The sequence below is a fragment of the Amphiura filiformis genome, unplaced genomic scaffold (assembly GCF_039555335.1).
Source record: "Amphiura filiformis unplaced genomic scaffold, Afil_fr2py scaffold_21, whole genome shotgun sequence".
Taxonomy (NCBI): Eukaryota; Metazoa; Echinodermata; class Ophiuroidea; order Amphilepidida; family Amphiuridae; genus Amphiura; species Amphiura filiformis.
This window is the reverse complement of record NW_027305485.1, coordinates 33,924-56,191: the sequence shown is the minus strand read 5'-3', so window position 1 is coordinate 56,191 and position 22,268 is coordinate 33,924. Positions and strand designations below refer to the sequence as shown.

General features: G+C 36.2%; 1 protein-coding gene across 1 annotated transcript in view; it reads right to left on the bottom strand.

Moving 5' to 3' along the window:
- LOC140143376 (potassium voltage-gated channel subfamily KQT member 1-like) overlaps positions 1-22,268 on the bottom strand; it is an 80,362-nt gene that overhangs the window by 31,692 nt on the left and 26,402 nt on the right. The window contains exon 2 of the mRNA XM_072165231.1: positions 5,387-5,477. Coding sequence (XP_072021332.1) covers positions 5,387-5,477 — 91 coding nt within the window. The remainder of the gene's footprint in view (positions 1-5,386; positions 5,478-22,268) is intronic.

Here is a 22,268-nt window from a genome sequence, read left to right as displayed (position 1 = left end):
ATTTTATGGCAAATCATTAAAATTGATATTTTGGATATTTAACAGTACTCGAAGTAAACTTTACAAATCTGATGATTTATACTTAAAGTAGTGTATTTAGGTGGGATGAAAAGCCGACGATCAATTGAAAATTTTGACCTTTCGTATTGGAAATATGGATTTTTTTTTCCCAAAACACCAAAAAAATTAGGTCTTTTTGGGAAAAAAATCCATATCTTCAATATGAAAGGTCAAAATTTTCAATTGACCGTCGGCTTTTCCTCCCAGCTACATACACTTTAAGAATATATCATTAGATTTATACAATTTACTTCGAGGACTGTTATATATCAAAAGTTTGAAAAATATCAAATTTTTATAATTTGTCATAAAATTTGTATTATATTGTGATTTTCAAAAATGAAAATTATTTGATATCAGAAAGACATGCTTCAGATTCAGAATGCAATTCGATAGGTCTGAGGTGCTCTCATGTCCCACAAAAAATACTGTCGAAACGCATAATAAACGCTCATTCTAGATCCCTTAATCATTAGATCACAAATACAGATGAAATTTCTTGCTTCAAAAGGTCATTTGTGGCATGATCAAGGGGAATGAGTCACATGTCGGCTCTGGTTGAAAATGAGTTTTACACACATTTCTAAAGAGGACATTCAGAGCTTTCAGAATCTGAAAACCCCATGTTGATACGACTTTTCTTTGTGAAGTTACGTCAATTTATCAATTGTGACACGATCAAGGGAAATGAGTTGGATGTCGCTAATATTGATTTTGAGATATTGGCAAAGAAAGTGTTAAAATTCTTTTGTTTTATATTGTTTTCAGCGATTGATAAATTGACGTAACTTCACAAAGAAAAGTCGTATCAACATGTGGTTTTCAGTTTCTGAAAGCTCTAAATGTCCTTTGTAGAAACATGTGTAAAACTCATTTTCGACCAGGGTCGACATGTGACTCATTCCCCTTGATCATGTCACAATTGCTGAAAACAATATAAAACAAAAGAATTTTAACACTTTCTTTGCCAATATCTCAAAATCAATATTAGCGACATCCGACTCATTTCCCTTGATCATGTCACATTTGGTATTTGATATGTGACACGATCTGGTCCATGGGGGCCAAAGGCGGCAAATTTGAAACTAAGATAAAGGTAAAAATATGGAGTAAAAAACAATAAAATACATAAGAAAATAGACATCAAGAAACTTCATAACTTTAGAACCAAGTATGCTAGACCTTTGGTGTTTTCATTAAATGATAGACTATTGTATGTATAATGCAATAATTGCAGTAACTCAATTGTCAAAAATGCCTCCTTTGGCCCCCATGGACCAGATCGTGTCACATATGTGCTTTTCCGTCAATGCACGGGTCACATTTTAATTTCAAAGATTAAAAACATACAAAACAGGCGTATGTGTGCTATTGCTTTCATAATTCCAGGTATTCAACTGTACTTTTTCTATTTATGATTTCATTTGGATAAATGAACACTTTTTTGGAAAAACTTGACCAGTGGTTATGACCAGAGTTTACTTTAATGCACAAATTACATGTATTAACGCATCCACAAATTTTTGGAGCCACTCAAATGCAAAGTGAAAAGTCCAACACATACGTAACCTTGAAAATGTATGCATTTATATATTCAATGATTTGATATAAGGTTGTGATAGACGACAAATAATATACCCTTCTTATTATGAGAATGAGCCATGGGTTATGGCAGTAGCTAGTGCGGGCATGAGTCAGTAGTAATAAATAGTATTTACTACTGGTCTGCATCCCCTCTTTGATTTTGTTCAACTTATTTGCTTAGCTTTGCAAAATTGTGTTGCTGTACACTTCTTATTGACTGTCAGGAAATCAAGGCCGGGTTATCGATGACCTCCCAAATGAATGAGCTATCATGCTGTAGGGCCTAAAGGAACACCTTACTAGTGATAGCGATACATCGCATGGAGTATATTTCAATTTTCTTGTGCGATGCTGCGATGAAAAAAAGCATCTGCAGACGATGATGTAAAAATGAAGTATACAATGGCCTTAAGGGATTGGATAGCAACCTTTGCACAGTATTTTTGGTGGGACATGAGACCACATCAGACACACCAAATAGCATTCTGAATACAAGGAATGTCCTTCTGATATCAAATAATTACCTAAAATATTTTGGGGGAAAATGTATATCTTCAATACGTAAAATCAAAATTTTCAGATGATGGTCGGCTTTTCCTCCTGGCTACATACACTTTAAGTACATCATTAGATTTATAAAGTTTACTTCAAGGACTGATATATGTCAAAAATATCAATTTTTAATAATATGCCACAAAATTTGTATTACATCGCAAATTTCAAAAAATCAAAATGATGTGATATCAGCAGGACATTCCTCGTATTCAGAATGCAATTTGGTGTGTCTGATGTGCTCTAAGGTCCCACAAAAAATACTGTACAAATGTCGCTATCCGATTACTTAAGTGTGTTATTGCAAGCAACCGCTCATGGTATAAGAACTTTCAAGGTGACAAATCTCAAAAGCTGTTGAAATGTAAAAACATTTTTTTTCTTTTTGGAAATTTAATTACATCTTCCGAACTGCACTTCATAACCAAACTATTGTTTGTTGTTATTAGATCTCGGCCAAGTACCCTTCAGCAGCCATTGGTACACTTCAGCTACATAATTTGTTTTTACCTTCTTGGCCAAGTTAAAATTCCAATATTTCAACTTTCATTAAATATGCGCAGGCACACTTCACGTCTCAGCCAGTCTCAGCCTGCCTGCAGTGTCTAAGTCATACGGTGCTTTCTGTTCAGTTAATAAATGGCATGGTCCAGATCGGATATGGAATGATTGGGCAGAGCTTAGCTCGGCAAATTTGACATTTTGTTTAGTGCTTTCAAACACCCCCATTCTGTATGCAGACTTTTATGTACTTTGAAGCGCAAGCATGGCAAGACAAACACAGTGTACAGTGACGGCGATTTAAAGTCAAATGCGTTTTATGATTTCTTCTTGATGCTGGTTGCGTTTGGTTGCTAACTCACAATGTGAAAGAGTCAACATGACATTCTTTAGAGCTGCTCACGTATGGCTTTGACTTTTAATATCATCTCTTTTGTCTATTTTCTAAATCAAATATTGTCAAGTGCTAATAGGGCAGGAGCTGGGTTATTAGGCTATTCCGGTTGAAATCCATACACCCCTATAGAAGACATCACCTTAATCTTCCACACAGGGAGTGTGTATTTCAAATGAGATTACCTGAATTTCAATTTGAAATCTACACCCCCTGTGTGGTAGATTAAGGTCATGTCTTCCACAGGGGGTGTATGGGTTTCATATAGAATGGTCCATTAGTAGCACAACAATAAGAATGAACATTAAGGTGGCTGTATCGGCTACGGTGTCATGCTCAGAACTCCTTGAAAATGATATAGGATGTGTGTATTGATGAGAAAACCTTACTTGCCAAGTTTTAATTTTTTCCAACAAAGCGTTTTTGAGTTACGCAATGTTTTGTCATCTCAAAATCCCATTGAATTACTACAGGGAAGGGCTTTTGGCACTTTGCCAATTTCTCAAAATAGCAACATTTTTGAAAACAAAGATTTTATTAAAACTGATTTTTCTCTCCTTTATAGCAGTTGTATATAAAAGTTTTAAGTTTCATTTTGCTGCCAATATATCACAGAATAATACAAACCAAGTTTATTTTCTAACTTAGTGTTACTTAAGTATATATTTAAAAGGAATGTTGGTACTTTTTTATGATTTTTTGATTTTTTCTAGAAACACTAAATTACCTAAATTCTAGGATTTTTTTAGCCAACAGGGAAGGGTGCTATGGTTACCAAACTTTCAGGGATAGTAAATAAGATCAATATCTAAATTCTCTCGTCAGTTTTTTCCAATTAAGTGTTTCTATTTTAAGCTACAGTGTTTCTAACATTCCCTAAAATTAAAAATGGAAAAAATATTTTTTTTCAAAAAGTAAACACTTTATCCAAAAAAACTGACGAGAGAATTTAGATATTAAGTTTATTTACCATCCCTGAAAGTTTGGTAACCATAGCTCCTTCCGAAGTAGGCAAAAAAAATAAAAAACTGTCAAAATTAAGGGAATTTTCAAAAAATAAAGAAAAACATAAGAATTGTTACAATTCTTATAAGACTCTTAAAATAGGTGGGGAAAATACTTTTCTTTGTTATGTTAAAGATTTAAATGAATAGACCTGATTGATCAGACACAGGAGCTATTTTTCTGCAAGGGTGTTGTATCCGAGTCAGCTAAAACAAAAATGAAGGTTCAAAGGGGTTAAGTCTGGCTTAGATTATTAAAATATTCGGTGTTGTATACTTTCAATAATAAGTATTTGTTAATCAATGTTTTTTAAAACATTGACTTTTAAAAGTCAATGTTATCTTCTTTGTTTTGCTGATGAAAAAAGTGTTCACCAGTGAATGGTGAATACTAATGTTAATGCTCTGCGTGCTAGCCATGCGCTTCAACGAAAAAAGTTGAAGTTTTGAAATATTTTCTTAAAATAGCAAGAGCTATCTTAAGAACTACTGAACCAATACTAGGCTTGTTTGTACTCATTTTAATGCATTTTTCATGCTGATACCAAATATGGTCATGAAAATTTACATTTCTGAAATTTTTGAATTGTTAAATTTTTGAAACATGTCGTCTGCAGTCGACACCCGTGTGAAGAGAGTTAATGAATGAAGCAAATTAAAAATAGATTCTCCCCCCCCCAAAAAAAAACCAACTGCACAGCATATAGCTTCCTTACCAAATGTTTCTGAGATAAACTTTGTTGCTGTTATTGACCTTATACAAGTTTGCCATTTATTTTCCATTTTTGTGTATAGCTTTGCTGTCTTTGGTGGATCTCTTGTCATATGTGACCAGTCACCACAACTGAGCCCGGATGTCGCCAGTGCCACTATTAAGATATGCTCCATTGAACTTAACAATAAACAATAGGAAACAAAGGATTTTTTGACTGTTTTATTGATTTTTCACTACATAAATGTCAAGTACTATAGACATGATATACATCATTTTAAAGCTAATTTCAAGCAGAATATTTTGGTTGAATATCTCAAAAATGATGATTGGCGACTTCAGGGCTCAGTTGTGCTGGATGGTCACGATTATATATACCATTTTTCACCTTGATGTGGCAGGGACATCAATGCGTTGAGGCGACTGTTTCGCAAGCGTATCTATGCAGCCTCTTTACGTGCATATGCCAGCACTTTGAGCGAACACTCGCTATTTGAAGATGCGTCCAATGAAATCCGCACTGACGTCACTGCCACATCAAGGTGAAATACGGTATAATAAGATATAAGTTGTACTTACCAGGGCAAAAACAATATGATTGCATGTCTTATAAAATTTTTGCACTGTTGCTAGAATACTAGTAAGAAGGCACAGGAAGAGCACAAAAAAGCTGTAAGAAAATACAAAAGAGAACAAACAATGGGATTAGCATCAAAGTTCATCTGTATTGGGTATCCATTTAGAAAGATTTTAACTCTTGTTAACATGTAGTAGTAGCTGTAGTAGTACCAGCTGAAAATTGTGGATTTAAATATTTGTGTATTGAGATCAAGAGTTAAAATCTTTTAATAAACAATTTGATCACACCACATATAAACACCTCAAAAGAAATAAGTCCCCCTCTGAACATGTCGTCATAACATCGTAAGGTTTCGTTTTGTACCAACAAAACTAACTTTGAAATAATTATATGACTGTTTACTAAGTGCTGTGTGAAAATGAGAGATTTCCATGACTTCAGGGCTGAATGAGCCTAAATTGAAGACAAAAAGTGCCCTTTCCAAAAGTCACAAAGTAGGCCTATGCTTGTTAACTGCAAGGTGTATTGGGACAAAGAATGGAACTGACCATCTTACAACTCACTGTGCTGAACTCTGCACCAAGGGGATTTGCATGTCTGAATGATCAAGAATCGATACACATTACAGTAAATGTTCACTTGGTGAGGATTTTAAACTGCACTCAAACACATGGGGTTTTCCATTAGTAACAAGCCATGAATCAACTTTTGTGACAAGCATAGGCCTACTTTGTGATTTTTGAAAAGGGCAGTTTTTGCCTCCAATTTAGGCTCATTCAGCCCTGAAGTCATGGAAATCTCTCATTTTCACACAGCACTTAGTAAACAGTCATATAATTATTTCAAAGTTAGTTTTGTTGGTACAAAATGAAACCTTACGATGTTATGACGACATGTTCAGAGGGGGACTTATTTCTTTTGAGGTGTTTATGTAAACACTGCTAAATGCAGGCAAAAAAACATATTCATAAATGTGCATTTTATTGGCCACACCACTGACTTATAGAGTGTTTACCACCTACATCCCTGACCCCACTCCCTGACCAGTTTTTCACATGGTATTTTAGTACATCATTGGGCATTACAAAGTAGAAATTCAAGAAAAATTGAGGGTGTCGCTATGAAGCAAATCACACATTATGGCTTTAATCTTACTCTCTGAAGATTTTGTTCAAGCCTTAACCACATGAGCACTACTGGCTGAATTATCAGCCTCTAAGAACTATTTTGATTGCTTACAAGAGGGCTATACCATGTATTGAGCCAATCAGAGATATGGTAAGAAAAGTCAGTAGGGATGAAGGGGATTGCTCCAAGGTCTAAAAGCTCTCTATTTTGATTGGTTACTCTGATGATTATATCATGTAATTATCCAATCAGGGGCACTGTAAGAAAGCCAGTAATGCCCATGGTGCTTAAACTCCCACTACAGTCTTCCCTTTAAAGCTTTTTTCAACAAATCAACTTTTCACTACGATATTTGAAACTATAAGCTTAAACTAATAAACAAGCGAAAGTGTGCCTTCAAATTTAGGTCCCTATTAATAGTCTGTTCATACCATATTGCAATAATGCCACTGTTGCCTACAGGTCTACTATGTGAACCAGCTGCCAAAGCTGTTAGGTGAGTCCAGCTGGATGTGAATTTCTCTTTTCTTTTTGCTTTGTTTTTTCAAGAATTTTATCATCATACAGCATGAGATACAAAAGCTGTCTTAAATAGTACAGAACACAAACTGAATATTTCATAAATTTAAAGAAAAACCAGATATATTTTAAAATGCACATAATGTGACGTATCATGTCAAAAGGAGACACTTCTGGGCAGGTTATCAATTTTGAGATTTTTACATATCTTAAATATAGAGATATGTTGCTCCACAACACCGTTTTCCCTAATGAAAGCGGAGATATTAAGTTCGTAAGTTATGATATTATAAAATTGGAAATTGAGATATCGGCCTTTAAAAATATTATTGACAATGTTAAGAGTAGGTATTACCTTGAAAAATGTCTCAAAATATACAAGATGCCAGTTATATTCCAGTCTGAAACTATCAGACAATATTTTTAACATTAATAACATCACAAATTCAAGAACAAACCCAAATTAGAAAAAAAAAATCATCCCGGCAGATTTTTGGCTATTTCTCCATTTACGATCCTGCCCAAAAGTGTCTGCTTTTGACATGACACGTCACATATATTGATATGTTGAAGCAAAAGCAAGTAAACGTGTACACACCTGTAAATTGAGCACTGTGTGTATGCTTAGATGAGCAAGGATGCAATTAGGTGTACAAGTCACAATGTAGGCAATAGTGAATACAGTCAATATCCATCTATCTCAAATCTCACATGATTAACTACACTTTATTGAAATTTGCGGCCAGGCTTTGAGAACTTCCGTCAATAAACACTATGCTTTGATGCCGGAATAACCTTTATTAGAACAACTATATCACGGCATTGTTTTCAATACAGCATGTACCAACTAGGCCTATAAAGCTTGCAAATTGAAACAACTTTCAACTTAGTCAATGAGATTCTTGGGTGACAAATACCAGGTTTAAAGTACCAGGATAAGCCAAAAATATGCGATATGCATCTTGCTTTTTAAACCAAAATGAACCAAATTTTAGTATTCGAATTGCACATATTTATGCCAGGAAAGTCATTACAAACTTTCAATTTTGCCCACATTAGATATTGTACCAAGTATATACCACAGGGGTTCACCTCTCTGGACCATCCATTGCTATTTTTCCAGATCAATATTCAGCAAGTTTTCCACAGCCAGGAACTGAACCCAGGACCTCATGCATTAGAAGTGAGAATTCTAACCACTGAGCCACGCTCTCCCCTTAGCTACAGCATTACAAAATGGAAGGTTCAATTTGAAACTGAGAATGTGCACAACTCAAGAAACTAGAATACCCAAACCTGTTAAATAAATAAATCAGACCAATTTCAAACCTGGATCAATACATGATGACATCCTCAGTCAGTGCAATCTGTATCACACAGATTTCACTTAAGAACTTAAGTGCCCGAGCGATGGTTACCGTGAATTGTTTGTGTAATAGGATATGTCACATCCCTACTGCACATGGATGCTAAAAACAGCAATTTTCTCAAAGGGGCATTTGTGATCCACAGCCTCATCCCCCACTTTTCTCCAAAAAGTTGAGATTTTTACACCACTGGATACCTCTGGCTACATAATGTTTATGTACCAAATATTTCTTGCAGATTAATTCGTTTAGCAAAAATATCGCCAAATTTGAATTTCGTTCTGGTGCACCAGAACAAAATTACAACACATTGTCTATGGAGCAGTGTAATACACATAATCATGCATAACTCGCATAACGCAAAATCGGAATCAACTGAAATTTTGGAAATAAGCTTTTTTCGTGGATATCTACTGAAAAATGTCATAAAAAGAGGATGCTAGGATCACGAAATGCTCCTTTAATGCATCTGTTTCAAGCACAGACTTCAGACATGGAAACAGATTACGTAAAAAAATGAGAAAGCGCAAACAAGCAACTTTTAAATTCAATTTTCAACCATTGAGTAAAAACACAGAAACATCTGAAACACTGAAATTGTTCACATGTTCACCTCCGATACAAATGCACCCTGGTTCTGATATCTGCAATCAATCCTAGGTTCCAGGATCGTGCATAGGCAAACTGTGCACGTAAAGCCTGTGCATTGATAATCAGTTGAGGTAAGCACGTATATGGAAGGACGGAAGGAAGTCTTTGACATTTTGAGTGGAGCGAGGTGTCTCTTATCTGCTTTACCCTAACCCTTTTTGCTATCATAAGTTAAAGAAGAAACAAAAAAGGAGAGAAGATGAACAAAGAAGTCACTTGGTACCCCTGGGATTAGAACCTTGGACCCCTCGCGCGCCAAGCACATGACCACCTGGTAGCCATGGGGGTTCGCTGGCCCAGCCAGTGATTCTGTGGGCATATAGCACTTCGGGTGATTGTGTCATGGCATCACGTGGGAGTCGTGCATGTGCAGTGGTTATCCTTGTGGTATTTTGTGGTGTCAATCATTTAGAATAAATGCAAGAAATTTTTTTGTGTAGAAATAGAGGATGAAGCAAATAGAGGACACAGTATCAAGCTTTGCTCTTAAACTTTCAACCATTACACCCTATACACCAAAAATCTACTTCTTGATTAGGCTATAGATTTATCAAATTTCACATAATATGTTTGGACTTGTTGAACCTCAACTTCCCCATCCTTTCCCAGGAAAAAAACACTATCCCTATTCCTGAATGTAAGATACTACCCACTTTCACATTTGGGCTATTCCAGTTGAAAAACATACACCCCCTATGGAAGATATGACCTTAATCTCCCACACAGGAGGGTGCAGATTCCAAATGGAATCACCCATTTAGGTAATCCCATTTGAAACTCACTATGTGGAAGATTACGGTCATGTCTTATGTGTATGGATTTCAACTGGAATAGCCCAAAGCATAAGTCTCTCCATCTCCTACATTTAATTTGGCCATTTTCTAAACTTGACCCAGCAGTGCATTTATTTTTAAAGTGTGTTTGCTCAACCAGTTCTTACTATTGTCTGTTTACATTCAGTAAAGTAAATGTTAGCCGAATACCGAGTAAATAGTATCACTACTTTGAAACCATTTGAACATATCTAAGGTTTCATCCCAACCACCATTTGGACAGCTTCTGAAACATCTACATTATTTCCAAAGTTCTTTTTTCAAGATGACTATTTCTCTTGCAGCCAGTATTTTGTGTCTTATTCTTCTTTTATTTAACTGCTTGTTTGTTTACTTGTTTTTGATAAGATATATATACGGGGGGGATATTATTAAATTACCATTTTTATGAACATGATGAATGTTTTAATGATCTAGTAACTTTGATGCTATGCCCATGAATGTATGTGTAGTTAAATAGCAAAGAAGAGCATTTTAAATATATGCCTGAAAACATACCAGTATGCATGGTTGGTGTCTAATTTTTTTATAAAGTAGTTATACACAAGTAGTGATGAAGAGACTCACACAAATTCACACCATTAAATTTGACCAGGGCCGCAGCAAGGTTGAAAAATGTGGGGCGGCCATCACAAATGTGGGGCGGTCAAAATACAAATATACGCCAATATTGAAATAAAGATATAAAGAAAAACATAACAAATTTCTCAAAAAGTGGGGCGGCCATGGCATCCCCGGCCGCCCTGCTTGCTACGGCCCTGAATTTGACCACCATCATGATTACCACGCCAGGTTATCCTTCAACCAGTTCAAACATTGTCCATGAAACTGACCTCACCCAATTAGCCATCTCCAACCTGTACCTTGTGTAGGACTATCATATAACCTGTCTTAGCCCTTAGCATGAGTGTATTCCAGTATATAATTCCTTCCTGCATCAAGGGATGACCGATATCAATTACATCACTCACTTTAACATGCTCAAGTACAAAATTTTCTTTCCCTATATAATATTAAATATTTAGTCCCGGGCAGGGGTCGCATTTAAGGAGTTTGCGCGTCCAGGGACTCCTTATTTTTTTATTTTGCCCATTTTGGACTCCTTAAATCTCAAGTTGAAAGTGGCCAAAGGGTCCGATAAAAACTGTATGGACTCCTTAATTTCATGATGCATGGAGGCATAAATCATCAATTAAAAATAAAAAAATAAAAAGATCAGTAAATCTTTTGAATCACCATAGGCCAACAAGACTAATAATTTCACTGGAATATTTGACAAGTTCCGAAGTTTAGAATTTCGGACAGATGGACTCCTTAAATTCTCATCGGACCCCTTAAATATTGGTTTTGCATGTACCAAAGGGTCCAGAAAAATTAAATTGGACCCCTTGATTTTTTGTGCTTGAGCTACCCCTGGTCCCGGGTATTTAGTACTACATTCTAATTCAGAAGAATTGCACAAGAAATCCTCAGAAATACCAAATGTTTTGCCAACCCTCCATTTTGGCACATAGTGGTGTTACAATCAATGTACGATATATACTTTAAAAGTTTTTGGATGTCAACAGTTTTGGAAAGTATACATCTCCCTATACTAAACCATCTTGCAGGGTAGTGTCTTCTTACTTTACAAAACAAGGTTTTGTACAAGATTATGGTATACCCATATTGTCGCACATCATATTTTTAGAGCTGGGCAGTGCTTGAAGAAGCTTGAAGAAAAAAAAAGGGACTATTTTCTTGTAGGCCATATCTGTTAAAGGGGCTTTAAATCACTGACAAATACCAAGCTAAATAAAATAGCCAAAACTGTGCTTTTAAAATCATGTTAATTCATAATAACATGCAGAATTGACATATTTTCTACAATTATTTTACAGTTTTGATGAAAAGTTCCCCCAAATTCATCCACTGCACATCTATTTTCCCACTCAACTGGGGTGTTCCTCTCAAGTCCCAAACAGGAGGGTGCACTGTAAATTTGTGGCCTTTACACTTCAGTGGTTTAAAACAAGAAAAGTCTCAGGTCCTTGTATGTTAAAATTTTGGGGTATCAACCTACTTCCAACTGATATTGGGCTATTCCATTTAAAATCCGCACTACTCCTGTGAAAGATTTTGGAAATATCTGCCACAGGGGGAGTATGAATTTCAATTGGAATGAACACATTTAGCAGCTCCATTTGCAACTGACTCTCCCTCAGGGAAGATTCAGGTTGAATCTTTCTCAGAGGGTGTATGAAATTCAAATGGAGCTCCAAATGTGTTAATTCCATTTGAAATTCATACTCCCCTGTGGCAGATATTTCAAAATCTTCCACAAGGTAGTGTGGATTTTAAATGGAATAGCCCATTGTCTTATTGGCATAGGAGAGTTTTCCCTCTTGACAGTTGCCATGCCCCTCCCCTCTTCACTCCCTAAGGTCCTGTGTCACACACCGACATCGCCTGGCAAATAATTACTTGGTACAGCAGAGATACTAAAATCAATACCCGGGATAGATACACGTGAATGTGCTATGCACGATTTGATATTCAGACAATAAATCTTTGGATACCAGGGTAGAAAATGATGAATATCTCCCGTAATTTATTTATTCTAAAGAAGCCAGATTTTGTTCCTTGCACTTGAATATATGTGTTGAACGGATATGATAGTCATTAGCTTGCGTCTTGAGAAAGAACCGTGCGTCTTGAACTCAAAAACTAACAAAAATTCTGATTTTATATGTGCCAAACTATAGCGCAGCGTAGGCTAGCTGCACTCACTCGTGGAGGCAGTGTAAAAGCAGACGACCTCATGGCGTATACATGCTCACTTACACACAGAGAGGTCAATTACCAGGCTATTGTCAGTAGCCTTAGTCGGATGTCCCTCGGCTCAGACATTATGCGTCTCAAAACTATGAAACAGGTCGGAACAAAATGGCCATACGTGGCTGTGGATTCAACCTACCATGGCGATTTCTGCCATGAAGATATCGGGGCGATGACACTGTGTGGCATGGATGTCTGCAATGAAGGGAACAGTTTTCTGTACAGAAGCATATACCAACACTGTCAAACAGCCTAAAAACAAATGTGTAATAGATCTACCAATGTCAAAAGTCCAGGGTTATGTATCAACAAGAATGGGTATTAATATCAAGATGCCTTGTTTTTTATACAATGATGATGTACATAATACGCTCTCTTTTAGAATGCATTCCCTTATCTAATATAATCTAGAGAGGGGATGAATTAATTGATTAATGTGCATAATATTGTTAAAATGCTATTTCAAAGTTTGATTCTTTTTAAGCAACTGCTGTTCAGTTTACTCATTAAAGAGGGTTGTTTAATCTTTTAAACAGCGTTTTAACAGTATATAGGAACTCAATTTGGGTGTTGAAAAAGTAAGAGATGTTCTTTTCTTTTGGAAATTAAGATTTAGTCTATTTGTTATATTCACCCAAGTTTTACTTGTAAATAAATTTTAAAAAAACAAGTACGAATAAACAACAACTTTTGTGTAAAATTGTTGGTTCTCTTGTCTGACACCCTAAATGGTGTTCATCATCACGCATGACGTACACTGTGATATTTGCAATGCACAAATAGTAAATCTACATTGCCTGAATTGGAACTGCATTATTGACATGGGTCTGCTCTTGCAACTATGCAGTTGGAAGGGAAAAAATGTGGAGCTGGAACTTTTACAGACCTTGGTGTATATAATATGCACCATATTTTAGGATCACGCATCTTACTAATGCCACTGAAACATACATGGTAATATCATCTATGTAAAACAATGAGTTTGGTAATATAATACAAAACCTCATAAAAGTCTCAACATCCATGGTATGATGCATAAATCGATATCCAATATATTCTGGTGTATCCTGATACCCACACCGTCGCACGCAGTATGGTGAATTATGTACATGCAACAGATTGTGCGGCGAAACATTAGATTCGATACCGTTGTAGTCGTCGTCATTTTATGGCATAATTCATAAGATGATTATCTCAAGTTACAAGAAATAAAGGCATAATGCAATCCTCACTGGTACAATGGAACACATGTGTTCCAATATCTGTGCTGGCATCTGTCCAACACTGTGATTTCATCCTATTGCATGTAACATAAAGAAACCTGACTGATACCAGCAAGTACTGTAGGGGTACGATCGAATTTTCTTCTAAAATATAAAGTTCTCCACCGGCGTGTCCAGGATCTGTTCCTGCGGGAGGCTCAGAGGGGCTTTCAAAGTTATGCGGGGTGCTTAATGGCTAAAATCGCCAAAAAATGGCTGATTTTACATGATTTTTAGCAATGAGAGCGGGGACTTCAGCCTCCAAAGCCCCCCTGGACACGCCACTGTTCTCAGTAGGCCTATAGGTCACTGATACTGTTGGTTTTAAATTACAGAAATATCCCATTGTTATACTAATGATTAATGATGAGAAATTAAAGACTAACTCATGATCCAATTCACTATATGGGAGTGTTCAGATGGTCATAGAATTCTTGAGGATCAGTACACTTGAGAATTGTGATTCCTGAATCACCAAATGTGTGTTCATATGACTCCAATGTTTGGTTTCAAAGTGCTGGCTGGGAATTCAAAGCTTACCGTAGTCTTTCAACACACATGTTCATGTACACGTCAAACAAAAGGTTTTTAATGAGACCAAAAATAAAGCGATATTTTCATACTTTTCTACCCAGAGTCGAAATGTAGGCATCAAAGTTCGAAGGTATTAATTTTGTACATCAGAGTCAATTTTGATGACGTACTGGCAACCATGTGATTCGCTAGGCATATTCCTATTGGTTAGTTTTCCCGACTGTACTAACAGAATTATTTACCTGGTGTAGTCTATGTGTAGCACTCAAGGACTGAATTTCTTGGGGATATATTTGGGGATAAATTTGGGGATAAACTTAGAGATTAAATCCTCAAGACAGATTACACAGCAGATTTGCTCAAGGTTTTGCTCTGGAACCACATTGCTTAAGCAAAAAGTTCTCCGTGTGGATGTACCTCGTATACAATGTGTAGCATTAAAAGGGCAATTCCCTCAAATTTCGCCATGGGATGTTTTTCCAAGTGCCATGCACAATCTGGATCCGGATCTTGATACCACTTGGGCCATAGTAATGTCAAAATCACAGTTGGGGCAGCCATGAAGAATTGATGTTGCCAAAACAAGGTCCAAAAGAAGAATAACAAACAACATGATTGTTCCCATTTTATCTTTGGTCAAACTTCAGAAGTGATCAATCTTATTTCTAATCAAAACGAAAAATATTTGTGAAACATTTTGTATCATTCTCATTATGACAAAAGTTTCAAGCAAACGTTTGCAAAATCTACCTTCCCCTACCCTTTGCAAAACCTGCCTTCACCTACGATATGAGCTACCACAAGAGCAAGATGCTTCAAATCAACTCCAGTTGTTTTATATACTCTCAAAGGTACTATATTGTAGATCACTTCAGATCATATATCTACTTGCAAACAGAAAACACTGGAATGATTTCACAGAAGTCGTTTTGAGAAGCAGCAATGTCAATAGCATTGCCAGAAATATAAATATAATTTAGTTCTTCATATCTTGCTAAATCTATACTTTCATTTCACTCCATTACTAATTTACTATGAATATGTGTCATTTGATTCTTTGAGCTGAAAAAAAGATCTCTCTCTTTCTTGCTCTCTCTTTTATGTCACTCCCCTTTTTACTCTCTCTCTCTCTCTCTCTTTCTCATGTGTCTCTTCTCTCTCTCTTTCTCTCTTCTCTTTACTCTTTCTCTCTTCTCTTTACTCTCTCTCCCTGTCTCTCACCCTTATTCTCTGCCGGGGGTACACACATATGAGGTATACAGGGATATGCCACTCGAATGGGTCGCTTTTTTGCACGAAAAATCCTCAAACATGGGTCTCGATTTGAGAAAAATTGGTCAAAAACTGTCAAATCAGCCGTTTTTTTAGGTACACCGGTCCTGATTTGAGAAAAGAAATCCCTAAATATGGGTATGGGTTTCAGAATTCCAGCAGCACACCCCTGTCAAAATGTAATTTGAGTAACCCCCATTCTCTGTTGTTTCTCATTTGCTCTCCCTTCTCGCTTCCTCACTCCAAACAATGCTCAATTCTACAAGTCACATAGAAATTATCACAGAGGTTCACATAAGTGTCAATCAAACTAGCATCACATCTATCCTATCAAAATAATAAAAAAATACTCCCAGCTTAAGGAAAATGTAGCGACTTTAATGGAAACACAATCCCCCAGGATGAGATTAAGGTAATCAGTAGGATTATATGATCCATTAGATATCATGCCCAGGGTTGGAGTACATCCTATGGGAATTGATGCCAAGTTCAATGTTCTCAACTCCGACAATACTTGAGCATGCAATCACTAGGATCCACAACATGCTCATCTATCAGGGCACAGTTCTTTAACCCAAATACATTAAACACATTCATTGAATGACCCTTGAACATTTGGGTACAAAAACTCATACTCTACAACTTGAGGTCAAATTTTGCACTCTGATTGTTTGATTGAGGTTATTGAACTATGCCACTGGGATGAGGCCATTGTGGTCCATAGTGTGAGAGCATGCAATGGTGTATCCTACCAAGGATCAGTAGCAATTCAATTACACATCAATTGGGATTGATTGGGATCTCCGTTATGTCCCCAAATGTGAATTCAGCAATATGTTTTATGGATATAAATCCAGGGGAGTGGCAGAAGGGGCCCCTAGGCCTCCGCAATCTGTGTATCTGCGGGTACTCAGAAGAAAAACACTCCCTCCTTTTTTTGCTCTTCAACAATACGCCTTTTTTGGTTAAAACTCAAACAATATTTTAAAGTGACCAGGCTCTTTCCTTATGAAACAAAGTTGTTTTTAATCATTATGATATTTATGTCATAAAATTTGTAATATATTGTGAATTTCAAAAAATCAAAATTATTTGATATCAGTAGGACATTTCTTATATCAAAATACAATTTGATATGTCTGACGGTGCTCTCATATTCCACAAAAAATATGTGAAAACATTGCTATCTGATTCCTTTAAAGGAAACAGCAAATTTTGTATTATGTGAAATAGAAACAACACTTTTTTTTATTTGGCCTGATCCATTCAGCACTTGGCTCCATATACTTTATCATACTGTAAAAACTCAACAGTTAGCATATGTGCTTAGTATCGAGCGCTTTTAAAACATGCAAACATGAAGAGCCCCATCCACAAAAGTGTAAAGGGTTTTGAGCAAATCATTGATACACAAGTAAACCTGCAAATGTGTGTCTCAACCCCATTAGCTCAGTTGGTAAAGTGCCAGACTGTGATACAATGTGGTTCATGTTTTCTCAAGTGCTCGATAGTAAGCACATATGCTAACTATCGAGTTTTTACGGTAGCCACATTAGTTACTAAGTATCTGTGTATCAAAATTGTCATCAGTACTCGTCTTAGGCTGCTCTACAAAATTTGAGATGTTATCGCTTTTATTGCTTACAAAGTGATAGGTGCGATTATAGTGCATATTAAGCCTACAAATATACTTTGCCTATAGCCAGCACACAAGCTCTATCAATTGATTTGTTGTTGTGTTGAGGAAGACTTTAGAATCACCACCTTAGAGATCTTAAGTTGTTCCAGTTTTTATTATTTGTTTTGTGATGATATCACAAAGTACCAACACCTCAAATAAGAGATTTGTCTGGTGATAAAAATGCATAAAAGTGTCTCTGGGCAAAACTTCTATAGCAAAAGATTATTTTAATTTGCTTCATTGTTACTTGTGTATTTTATACAAGAAAACTGAAAATATAAACATCAAGTCATTTAAAGATTTCAGGTTACTCCATTGGACTATTCCATCAAATCATCACCCTCCTTCCTGAGAAAGATGATCTGCCTTATAGCTCAATTCAAGTCAAAGTACACACTGCAAAAGAATTAAGGTACCAGTTATTTTCACTCCTGTATATCCTAAACAAAGACAGATATGTTATAATTAGAACTAACAGCCCAATAGCTGCATCTTTTAGCTGGGATTTAAGATCTTATTTGTTGAAATCGGTCAAGAAATAAAAACATGGTGATTGAAAACCCAAGGAAGGAATTAAATCAAAAGTTGCACTTAAATATTCTAATCACTGGTTCTCTTGTTCGAGATCTATTTTGGTACAAATCAATAGGGTATCCAATGGAGCAATCTGCAACTTTTGAATTTCTATCTTCCTTGGGTTTTTGGATATATATTTTTATTTCTTGACCGATTTCAACAAATAATGAGATCTTAAATCTGAAGTTTGAAAATCGCAAATAATATAGAGGTTACCCACTTTACTCATGTGTGACTTCTAACAAAAGGCACTGGTTCCCGTAGTATTCCTCATTCAAACCAAGTCAATGCACGACCTCGGAGTTACCTGCATGACTTTGGCAGGCTATTTTGAAATAGTCATGGTTGCACATGCAGGTACTTCTTTTGAAAGTCCTAAACAAGGTATAGCAGTCGCCAATAGGATATGCAGCTTATAGAACACGGATAACCTCTATTGTATGCGAAAATAACAGCGCACAGTATTTCTTCCACTTTTGTCATCTTCATTTACCAAAGCACCCACGTGTATACCCATAAACGATTGAAGGAAAATGTGCTAACATAGCCAAAGGGATTAGCATAGATTAACCCAGAAGACAACAAATCCATTGTTTCTAAGAAATTTATTCTTTTGGTTAAAACCTGTTTGTTTTTATTGATAGAAATCCCACGCAACAAATGCGTGCATGCATGTTACTGGAAGCTATTCGGATGCCTCCAGGAACAAGTCGGAATACTTGCTTTTCACAAATTTTGTTATATATTTTAAAGGTTGATATAGCAACACCACTATTTGTTACCAACTTTTGCAATAAAATGTATGCATTCAAGAGAAATTACATTTTCATAATGCCATCCTGTGCTCATGCGTTCTGAAAATTATGTGGTGTTTTTGTTTATATTTTCCGATTCTTTCACATTTTGCTTTTATCATAAGTTACTAAGATTTTCTCTATATTACTTTCCTTGTGAGAAAAGCACGAGTTATGATATAACCCTTTCTCCTTAAAGAAGCGAGGACTAGAACTAGCCCTTTTTGCAAATCATGATGCCCCTCGAATAGAGAATGAAACGAGCTTGTTATAATATCTTAGGTCATCATACAGGCATGGCCGGATTAACCTTTCTGGGGGCCCTGGGCCAGGCCAAAATTTGGAGGCCCCAACTCACCGTGAGGAAGGTATGTACACTAAGTGGCCAAGTTTTGGTTTAGGTATAGATCGACGGGAGCATTATAATCAAGAGAGAGGTGAACAAAGATTTAGCTAGGACATTTTCGTGCGAAGCGCGAGAAAAAGAATTCCAATTTCAGCCTATTTTAGTCTCAAATGAAGGTGAATTTTGCTATATAACTGGCCAGTGGTGTTTGGGGGCTAAAAAGGAAGATGTACACTGTACAGGGCAATTTTGGGGGCCCCCAAAATTTGGGGGCCCTGGGCCCGGGCCCATCTGGCCCAATGGTAAATCCGGCCCTGCATACAGGTACCAAAAATCCCAGCAAAAATATTAGACTCATAACATCAGTGTATTGATATAGAATGGCGTGCACACATTTGGACACAGCACTGACGCTAGTAACGCATTGCAAAATTAATGACTGGCACACGCTTATATGACTTACGCAAGTATGATTTGGAGCTTTATTGACGTGCGCAGTAACAAAAACCGAATGATTTTCGCCTATTATAAGCCGGACAAACTTTAGTGAGGATATGTTATTCTTACCACCCCTCATTTGTGAGCATAATTATAATATGATTCTCCATTTTGAGTGGTTCTAAGTGCAAGAAGGCCCTATCTTCAATAGCTGCCTTATAAACATTTGACAATTTTAGCATTCTATACTGTATACATCTTAAAATATGACACCTGGCAGCTATTGCAGAAAGGAGCCTTCTTTCTATTAACCCCTTCATTTGTTAACAATTTCAGTCTGAATCTCCTCCAGGCTCAAAATCCAGCACCTTTCTCAAATCCCCATCAAATCAAATCAAACAATTATTTGCCAAAGTATATCTTCACGCTTCAATTCCAATCTACGGCTGCATCTCGCCCCTGAACCGCAACAAGACAATTTCCATAATTGTCTCGATATAATGACGTACATCTCCATGAAAGTGACCTTTAGGGCATAGAAGATGGTGTAAAATCCAATGAGCCTAATAATCCCCGCCTGGAGCATGTTAATAACATCACAATTGATGTATGCATCAAAGGAAAAAATCTAATTCTACAGGCAAATTTACAGTAGAAAGTTAATCATTTCCATCTAACAACATGGGAACAAGAGTCTACACACTGACCACAGTATAAAGGGATATTGAAACAAAATAGTACTGCTACAGATCTTTAAATTTTAAATATTATTGTGACCTCTCTCATCAACATCAGTGGCTCCATAACTGGGAGGGGCCTCAGCCCCCCCACCCAATAATTTTGGTGGTTATTGAAAAGTACCATTGGGCCCCCAATAATTTGGGCCAGGCACCATTCCCCCCTCCCCCAATATTTAACATCTTCCGGAGCCTCTGAACATAAATGACTTCAAGTAGAAACAACACAAAATGGAGCAAGCAAGCTGTGTCTCTCCTAGAAGGGTTTAAAAATGAAATCCTTCATGCATTCCAGGCCTACAGCAGTGTTACACTTTTACTGATAAATTATGTGACTTATGACTTAAAGCCATATTATAACATTTGCTGATGAGGCCGCCCTCACTGATTTTTCAAAATTCTTTTTTTTACACGATTATATTGTACTTTAGTAAACCAATATACCCTGCAAAAATCAAGACTCTAGGTGCCGCAGTTTTGTCAAAATCTGAGATTTGGCGTTTTATTATTACGATGGAATTATTAGTCTAACGCATACACGATGTTCATAACACACACACGTGCGGCGTATGGGACGGTGATCTACACAACAAAGGGTCGTACCATAACATGACCGAAGGAGTGGTAGGTATTGGCGACATATGCGCTGGTAGTAAATTACAATTTTCTTTGCTTTGCCGTAGTTGTTCGGCTCAAAAATAAAAGGGATATATCTGACAGTAAAACTAACATTTTATGGCAAAAGAAATGCTAATCTATTTTGTATGAAAATGTTATAATGGCTTTAAGGGATCCAAAATGAGCGTTTATTGCGTTTCGACAGTATTTTTTGTGGAACATGAGAGCACCTCAGACCTATCGAATTGCATTCTGAATCTGAAGCATGTCTTTCTGATATCAAATAATTTTCATCTTTTTAAAATCACAATATAATACAAATTTTATGACAAATTATAAAAATTTGATATTTTTCAAATTTTGATATATAACAGTCCTCGAAGTAAATTATATAAATCTAATGATATATTCTTAAAGTGTATGTAGCAGGGAGGAAAAGCCGATGGTCAATTGAAAATTTTGACCTTTCATATTGAAGATATGGAGTTTTTCACAAAAAGACCTAATTTTTTTTTTGGTGTTTTGGGAAAAAAATCCATATCTTCAATACTGAAAAGGTCAAAATTTTAATTGATCGTCACTTTTCAACCCACCTACATACACTTTAAGTATAAATCATCAGATTTATAAAGTTTACTTCAAGTACTGTTAAATATCAAAATATCAATTTTAATGATTTGCCATAAAATGTGTATTAAATTGCTAATTTCAAAAATCAAAATTATTTGATATCAGAATGACATTCTTCGTATTCAGAATGCAATTCGATATGTCTGATGTGCTCTAATGTCCCACAATAAATACTGTCCAAACGTTCATACCCCAGCCCTTAAGGTTTCTGAAAATTTCATGACCAAAATCAAATACTGACAAATACAATGGATACTTTGTTAAATGATTGATTGCCTGATACTGGGGCATTGGGCTATTCCAGTCGAAATCCACACTACCCCTGTGGAATATTTATTTAAGTCTTCCACAAAGGGAGTATGAGTTTTGAATAAAATAGACAATTGGGCTTCTGTTTGAAATACTTACTCCAGTTCTGGAAGATATAGATAAACCAAAATACAGAGGGAGTATGAGTTTCAAAATAATTAACCCTGACCAATTACATTTGAAAAACATACTCCCCCTGTGGAAGATATTTCCAAAATCTTCCACAGGGGTAGTGTGGATTTCAACTGGAATAGCCCATTTCCAGATGATCTACTTTGAAAATATTCGAGAGAATAACAAATCAAGCAAGAAAATTGAAATGGGTAGATTAGCGGAGAGGGAGGGAAAGATAAAATGAGAAAGCAAGAG